At 31.2% G+C, this 9231-nt stretch overlaps 1 protein-coding gene across 1 annotated transcript in view; it reads right to left on the bottom strand.

Annotated features, from left to right (window-relative positions):
* The window catches only part of LOC117174224 (G1/S-specific cyclin-E), a 21499-nt gene that overhangs the window by 9470 nt on the left and 2798 nt on the right, over positions 1-9231 (bottom strand). Inside the window, exon 2 of the mRNA XM_033363097.1 lies at positions 2592-3201. Coding sequence (XP_033218988.1) covers positions 2592-3201 — 610 coding nt within the window. The remainder of the gene's footprint in view (positions 1-2591; positions 3202-9231) is intronic.

Genomic DNA, 9231 nt, shown 5'->3' with positions numbered 1-9231 from the left:
TCGAAACTCACAGATATGAATCACGAACAAGAGCATTATGTAATAATGAACAATGTCGCCAGAGGACTACTAGATTTTGCATTGATTGCAACATGTATTGCTACTTACATTCTTTCTCAAAATTACATTCTGAAACAGCAGGATCAAAATGATTTCAACGGATTGAAATCTGAAATGAAAAAAAATCTCCATAAAAAAAAATAAAAAAATGTAAAAAAATATATAAAATCCCTTAAAAAAAAAAGAGACTATCGATATTCGTCGACCTCCACGTTGGTGATAGTTGGGCAACGTAAACTTTGTTTGCGGCTGACGGACGATAGATATTCGTGAATCATTTTACTCTTACACGATGCTTAGAAATATGAAAATTTTTTAATGAAAAACTATGCACTTTTCGGAAAATTTGTCACGAATAAAAAGTTCTTGTAATCAGCCGAGGAATACACCTGAATTTTTCCGGAGCGTTTTGAGCAAAATTTTCAATTTTGCAAAAATTGTTCATATGCAAAATCCAAAACTTTGCTCAAAACGCTTCGAAAAAATTCAGGCGTATTCCTTGGCTGATTACAAGAACTTTTTATTCTTGATGATTTTTCCGAAAAACGCATCGTTTATTGTAAAAAAATTCATGAATGTTTTCACAAAAATTTTGCCATTAAGACGCCATTTTGAAAATACTAAAACGAAAAATCGATCTTTGAACCATGGATTCTCAAAGTTTAGACATTTATTCCACCAGTTAGTGAGATTCCAGGTTAATTACAGACTCGAAAAGCTTTGGAAAATGGTTCACAAAAAAAAAATAGGCACGAAAAACCACGTTTTTTTTGTTTAAACTGCATTTTGGGATAATAAGAAAATTTTTTGAGGAATTTCATTGGCACCGTCGGAAAGAGAAGATCTTAGACAATAAAAATATAAGTGTCTCAATTTTTTCTAGTGTCGAATAGTCTTAGTTATTGGCCGTTGAAAAGCAGTGTACCGGTAGTGGCGTTTTGGCCGTTTAAGGGTTAATGTCGCTAGCCAGAATTTGACATCACATTAATATAAAAATTCCGTCTAAAATCTAGCTTGGCCCTAGAAAGTGCTTCTATTTGGACTTCGAAAAAGAATGCGTCATTTAAAAACTAATTAATAAAAGATAACAAATTATATTTATTGCAGTGCTGAAATCAAAGGAAATAGAAAAAATAAAGTTGCCTGTGTTGCCACTGCTGTCGCATAGTGCAGATTCGTTAATTTAATTCATCAATAAGTATCGATTGATCTGACGCACTATACTTTGTTTATTGGTAAACTATTTAATGAAAGACAAAGCTAATATAAAAAATCATTGCTGAATAAAGACATTTTATCGTTAGGTTTTCTAGGAAAGTAATTTTCCTTTTCGTATGACATGTATCCAGTACTCATGTACATTAAAATGACATATTTCCTAACCTCAAATATTATTCAGTGCTACCCACAGCACTCAACTTTCAACATGCAATGCAATTACAAAACTGCTACCAAAAAGGTTGGCAACAATAACCGGAACCGGATTGCAAGAATCAGATGTTCGTCATGCCACCATTCAGTGTAAATACGTTTCGTTTCGCGAACACGAGGTTTAAAGTTTTCCAGCTTCTTTTTCGACGTAAGGGCGTTGGAATCAAGACCAACCTCAAAACTGGATTTTCTCATTTGACTCCATAAATACTAGACTTATATCTTTTCTAGATAATCAGAGCTTAGTCCTCTTTTCAATTAAAATCTTTATTCGGAATAGAACATTGGCTAATTCCAATAGTTTTTATATAAGGTGTTTGTTTTCTTACCCCAGCATTTGAAAAAAAACGTCTCACATGAAAGCTATTGAAATTAAACAACTTTTCACTCCAAATGAAAATTTGAATCAATGCAGGAATAGGCCCTGATGATTTAAAAAATATGTAATTCTAGTATTTATGGAGTAAAATGAGAATTCAATTTGAGATTGACTCCTGGTTCCAAAACATTTACAATCAACATTTTCTTTTTTATCAATAATATTTGGAAACATTCTGACAAAACACAAGCTATATTCCATTTTTCTTACAGAAATCTGGAATTGATTAATATTGCCAAAGTAGCTCATAGTGCTTTTATGTCAGGAATGATTTAATTATAAAAATTAGTATCAAATATGCAATCTAGGTCGCATCTAGATCTACTAGATTTTACTAGATTTACTAGAACGCGGCAGTACCGCTGGTGTAGATAACGGCTAGACGATTGGAGCGTTACATTTGCGCACTGCCCCAGCATAGTTTCTCGAGATAGTGTCAGTATAGACTCGTGGCGGTCTAGTCTGTTACAGTATAGCGCCATGAATTTTTTCCACACGGGCCGTTGTGTATTTTGTTCTGCAAGATGGTTTAGTAAAAGAAAATATGTTTCTTAAAATCTCTTTTAAAATTTTTAAACAGACTTGGTTTTCATTCTAAAAGGACACCTCTATATGTAAATCATAATGATATTTATAAAAGAGCAAAAAAAAAAATGTATTGAAAAGCAGAAGGAATGTAGTATGCAGTAATTTAGAGGAAAAACGTAAATTATCTTATTACCTTAGAGGCTATGAATAAACAAGTGATTCCGATGAGTTGTAACTGGCTTTTTGGAACGTTTTGATGTGTCGAAAGATATCTATCAATATAATCCATAGCCAGATAATATGTTTCTCTATGAAGTTTATAAACTTCGCATACTTCTATTAACCAGTCTAATAAAATCGCCCTCATCCTTGGTTGTAATGTCGGATGCCTCTGAAACATCTCTGAATCCCTTTGAGATAAAGTTTTTTGATCTCCGAGGCACATAATGGACCAAACTTGGGACCCATCGGCCCATGGTAAGGATGGCAGTGGATTTGGTCTGCCAGACCCACTTCCGGAAGCTGATGGTGTCAAGAAACATGTCGCTGTTCTTAAATCTGACCAACTTGCAGGTTCCTGTTGTTCTTTCAGGGGGGATGTCTGTTGGTGGGGAAGGTACGAGCCATCTGTAACGCTAGTCGCATTACACGATTCTGTATAAGGTACTTGAGATATAGCGGGAACTTTATTAGGCGGATATATGTTTTCTGCATCTTCTGATACTTCTGTTGTGCGTCTTTTACGTTTCAGAGTTTGCGTGGATCCTTTTGTGTATATCTTCGTTGGCTGCTTTTCCTGCAAACTAAACAGACAAGAATATATTTTTATTTTTTGCTGATTATTTATCTTAAATTTTACAAAACAATAATTTTAGAGAAGAAAGTACTTGCAAACAAAGTTGGTCTGCCTTACTGCAAATTTTTTAAATCGTAAACTTATTTTCATAAATTCTCTGCTTCATGTTTTCTAAGGTAGCACAACTATTTTAGATTAGAAAAAAAATGAAGTTGTGCTGAGTTATGTTAAATGTGTTCTCTATTGAAGCGCAAGATTCTATGAAAACAAAATTTTAATTTGGGATCCCAAAAAAAATGTGTTTTTAGCCATAACTGTCATTTTGTTTTTAGGAACAAATAACAATTTTGCTCTGTAACAAAAAGCATAATATTGTGCTGCAAATGAGGAATTGTCAAATTGAAGGCAAGATCGAGCCACTAAAGTGGTAATCACATATTTATTAAAAATGTAATTATAAATTACGACAGTTAATAGTATCACAAATAAAATAATGAAATCTACATGGGGTACTTAGGAAAATAGGAAATAATAAATAGAAATTTATTTGAAACATAGGAAACTGGATTTGAGGTTTAAGAGTTCAATGTAAAAGAGCGCTACCTGTAAAAAGGTGCTGTGCAGAGTCGAGATTCTAGTATTACGGAATTTTCCGTCTTGGGCTAATCTCATAGAAATTTCCGATGACCGAATCCATTTCAAATCAAGCAGGTTCTACACTGGAAGACCCAGAATCTCTCGGGACGAAATATGTTATGTTTAGAGTAAATTACGCGACACGCATTTTTACCATTTGGGGAAAAAACTTCATCGTAAGTTATGTGTAGTTAAATGTACATTTAAAAAAGTTCTACAGACTGTTCTCTTTCTCATTTACGATACCTTGCAGCATTTACGAGAAAAAATAGAATTTCAAACGTTACACAAGTAATGTCAAGGTAACAAATTATTTCGCTAACTAGTTTTTATAATCAATATATTCAAATATACTTCACATTTATCCTAATATTTTTTAAAATTCGTTTGAATCTCAGTTTAAAACAAAATATTTACTGGGCCCGCATTTCCAGATTTTTATTATCAATTTATCCAGTTTCTTCATCAGAATCTTTGGGATCCGCAGAGAAAGCATTAACTCTGTAGATAATTTAGGAACCCAATAGTGGTTAGTAATTTTCGCCATGCAAGAAGTTTTCATATCACCTTCCATCTTCCACTCTCGTGTTTTCATTCGGCGAAAATGGTTAAAAAAAATGTTTAAATAGTAAAATCAGTTTAACAGAAAAAATGTGGTTTTGCACTTCAGTCACGAAAGTTTTAGCATCGGTGATGCCTTCCAAGTGTGAATATTTTAGATTGAAATAAGTGGTAAAACATTTACAATACCCCCGATTCCATCACAAACTCTGTTATAATAGTTTTTTTTTCATATGGATTCCACCTAAGAATCTTATTTAAAATTTCCGATACTAAGATTCATTGCTAAAACAGCATGCTCTTATTGTACCCTGCGTTTCATTGTCTATCATGCATTTATAGACATTTTCTATCACTGTACAATGTCTTGCAGTTCATCTAAAAACGTATTAAAATATGTTGTGCATTTTTCTAAATCATCTTTGTTCCTCAAAGAAAAAGTGACTTCATCGCAAGCTACCTTGTTTGAGATGTTAAGCGTCTGAATTTGTATACCTGCATAATCTGGACCTGACTCGCTTTCTTCAAGAACACATTTTTCTGACACAGGACTCATTATAACAAAAAATACTTCGTGAAGAATACTTTACAAGTTTGAAGACTTTTTATTTCTCAAGTTTTGGAAAGTGATTAAAAATAGTCCAAAATTGACACCTTAATGCAGACCCACATTTCCGTTGGAGAGTCGATGATGACCCACTTTGACGGCAGTGAATAAAATTGATATCTTCCAATGATTGCCGATGTTTTTTTTTCTATTTCCAGTTTCTGAGGTTATTATGACCTGATGATATTAGTCCGTAGAAAATTGTATTACTTGTGTGTTTTTGCTGTCTATTCTTCTGGCATAAATATACTATGTTCCCATCCTATAAGTTGTATGTAGGTTTAACCATGTTTGTGGTCAAGAAAATATTTTTGTTTATGAAAACTGAATGTTGTTATTTTTCTCGTAAATGATGCAAGATGTCACAAATGATATTAACACTTTTATGGACCCTTTCTCCCCCTTGTAACGTTATCGTAACTATTGACTTCAACAATAAGAATTCAGTATAAATACAACGTTTCCTATGTGTGCAACAATTATTGCAAATTCTATTTGTGTGCCATTTTTGGCGAAAAATAATAATATGAAATCATAATTTTTTAAGTAAGTTTTTATCAAGTTTGGAATTTCAGAAATATCAATAATAAAATTACATTTTTGGGGGATTTTTTAAATGTCTTCTACATCATCTTTTCCGAATTGTCTAAAGTTACGAAATTTTTCGTAAGACTAACGCCTTTTCTATCTCGTTCAGGGCGGAAGTTATACAAAAATCCGTAATACTAGCCAGTCCCTGTATTTTGTCGTTTTATTTATAATCTGAGAACTTTTAATGATGCTTAATAACTAACACAAGTTAAAAAGAAATTTCATACTTAGAGAAAATAATCGTAGTGTCGTCTGTTTAAATAGAAATAATTGTATGAAAAAAACTTTTGAAAAATGGTAAATAAGTATACCATTACCAAATACTGATAGAATACCTGAACCCTCTCTCATCGTAGCCGGACCCTAACAGCTCTTCTTGAACCCTCCCACCCCCTAAAACCGTTACGTAATATATGGACGACGACCCTTCGTAGAAAAGGTTTTCTTCTCAAATTGGAAAAATACATGTCGCCTACTTTTCTCTAAAAGAAAATAACAATAAACAGTCGCAGCTTAATAATTTAATCCTATGCTTATTAAATACTGCATAAAATTATTTTAAAAATTAGTACACTTAAATAAAGGTTAGAATATTTTAGTTCTGAGGAAAACTATTTTTTAAAGAATGTATCGAACGCTCTTTTAAAACAACTCTGTGACCTTGAAACGTATTTATAATTTTTAAACACGTTTTAAAAATAAACTTAAAAATGGGTAATATTGACTGTTTATCCTAGCGCCTAGCGGACATATTAATTCTCTCATTAACCGCGCTACTTAGCTTGACGTTTACTTCCGGCGCTGACCCAGTCAGCATAGCCTCATGTTCCCACATAAAAATTAAAAAATATACTTTTTAAACATTAAAAAAAGGCAACAAATTAAAAAAAAACTTTCCTTAAGTAATTATATTCAAATTGTAGGGCTCTTTGTAACTTCATTTGGAATATATTACATTTGAAAATATGCAACAACCCTATTTTAAGAACCTTCAATAAATTTCGAAATATTTTTAATGAATTTCAGAGATTTTAACAGAATTTCAAAGATTTATTTTTGCTTGGTTTCCGTTCTGAATGGATGGGTTTCTTAGTCTTCTTTCTATGTTTTTAATTTTAACTTATTTACATATTTATATGGCCGATTCTAGTATAAGAGATATTCGCGTTTTTTTTTGTTAGTCAGGGTCAAAATGTCAAATTTTGTGTTTGAGTAGGGGATGATACTTGGACCTGAATCTATTGTCACTACACACATGTCTCCGAACCAAACGGAAGTGGGTATATTTCCTGTTCGAAGAGAAAATATAACACGTGCGCTTATGGCATGCAGCAACTTTAAGTGCGATTTTTTTCGAAAAGCGGCTTTTCGAAGATCCAATTTCAAAACTAATTCTGCGATTTGTTTTTCAGCCTATATAGTTTGACTTGAGCTTAAAATTTCGGGAATTTGTGTCGCTATATGCCCCTCTGTATAACTCCAAACCCAGTAAACTTCAGCAACATAATGCACACAAAAAAAGAATCGTGGTAATGCTTTTGCCAAAATTTCAAATTTTGATTATATAAAAAATGTACTAAAAAACTTTTTTACTTAGGATTAATTGTTAAAAATGAGACTTTGAGTCAAAACAGCTTTACATACATTTTTATAAAATTATAACTGTTGAATCTACCTCGGAATCTACATCTAAGGGTTATATAATCCTATAGTGCAAAGTTATTAAAAAATATTACTGGCATTTTTTTGCAGAATTTTTTCCTCGACAGAGTTTGATGGGTTTTTTCAAAATAGAATTTTTATTCTTATTTTTTTAATTTCTGGTTATTAAGTAAATACAATAGGCTTATTTCTGCTTAAAAAAAAAGAGTAAAAAAATATTACGCAATTAGGTTCCAAAATTAGAATTGTATAATCTACAGAGGTTTTTGTATATTTGAAAAAAAAATTATCGCAGCAAAGCTCGTTAACACATTGTTTTAATCACCGGTTCGTCTCAGATTGTAATTAAATTAATGCTCTTATGATATAAAAATATTTTTAAAAACAAATAAAAAAAAGTAAAAAATTTTTAACAAAAAAAAAACACTTTATATTGGTATTTTTTTATTTGAAAAGTACTTTGATAGTAACATAAGACAATATCCAATAAAAATTAAGGAAATTGAAGGATCATTCGGTTAAAGATGGTTAAGGTCTACGCGTATATATTATTTAAGTTAATTTTCGCACAATTTAAATTCAGTTTCATTTTTTATTGACCCAAATAGTTATATTGGACAATGTAATTAAATTTGCATTTAAAAAATATATACCAGAAAAAATCTAAATAAATATTCACGAATGAATAAATGAAAATCTAAAAAAAGTACAATTGAACATAACATTTAAATTTTTTAAATAAAAAAAAAACTAATAAAATGTGAAATAATATAAAACGTAACGGTTATTTTTGGACGTTACGTTTATGTCTACGATCGATTCTAGAAGTGCGTTGTCGGTAAGACAGTTTTCTTCTTTTATTTCGATCGCCCATAAAACATAAAAGCCAAAGGGTATGTTAAAAACCGTTGCGACAAAGTTGCCTGACTGGCCTGACTACTTCTTCCAGTAGCCAATTAAATATTGAAATTTTCCTTTTCTTAGTACAATTTTTTGAAGCATTTTTTGACACTCTTAGTTTTTATTTCTTTATTTAATGGGTCGCTAAAAATTACAAAAATATTAGAGGCATTCAATATTATTGTGGGGAAACTTTTAAACTGACCGTTACAATGGTAAAGGACTAAGCAGTTATATAGCTGCCCCCGCTCTAATTTGATCTATATTAATCATGGGGCAAGTTGCTACCAGTATAGAATTAATTTACCCTAAGTATTAACTTCACTATACTTACCCTGCAGTTTTTAAGTCAGATGACTAATTAATTGGAAGATTAATTAAAAAATCGTGTATTTTAAATGCCGCGAACTTCTTCATTATCATTTCCCAAAAAATAGATTTTACTTCAGCTTTTTTTTTTTGTTTAAACCAAGTTTGAAGAAAAGACAAGAGACTTTTTGCCTTTTACACTAATTTGCACAATTAACTGTTTTGGAATTTTTAGTGTTATAAATAATTAAAATGGATTTTCAAGGAGCGTACTCCACAGAGGAGGAAAGAATTTCCCAGTCGAATTAAAGATTTTGATTATACAAAAGTATATACACATCGATCGAAAATTTTTATTTTCCTCTCTGGAGTATCTTGAAAAACAATTTGCATTTTTTTGAAGTTTTGTCGTCCAATAGATTTTAAGATGAAAATATGTCAATTTTAGTGAAAATTTAAATATTTATAAGGCTGTAGTTGTTTTAAAAACTTGTCATATTAAGCCAGTAACCCTCTAGATCTCTCAATGCATACAGAAAAAATAAACCTTTAAGAAAATGTTCCAAGATTACAATTTTTTTGTTCCATGCTATTCAACGGAATTTATTCTACATTTTTTCGAACTTCAGTAATACCTTTATTATATATATTAGAGCCATAAAGATAGGTGGAACCATTTGGGAGGAAATCTCATTTTTTTATTTTTCGAAATTTGTTTATAATTTTCATACAAACTTGTCTTTGTAGTTAATACCTGGGGTAATTTAGTCC

This window comes from Belonocnema kinseyi, chromosome 6, assembly GCF_010883055.1.
Source record: "Belonocnema kinseyi isolate 2016_QV_RU_SX_M_011 chromosome 6, B_treatae_v1, whole genome shotgun sequence".
NCBI classification, from domain to species: domain Eukaryota; kingdom Metazoa; phylum Arthropoda; class Insecta; order Hymenoptera; family Cynipidae; genus Belonocnema; species Belonocnema kinseyi.
The sequence above is the reverse complement of the archived record's forward strand: the minus strand, read 5'-3'. Positions and strand labels throughout refer to the sequence as shown.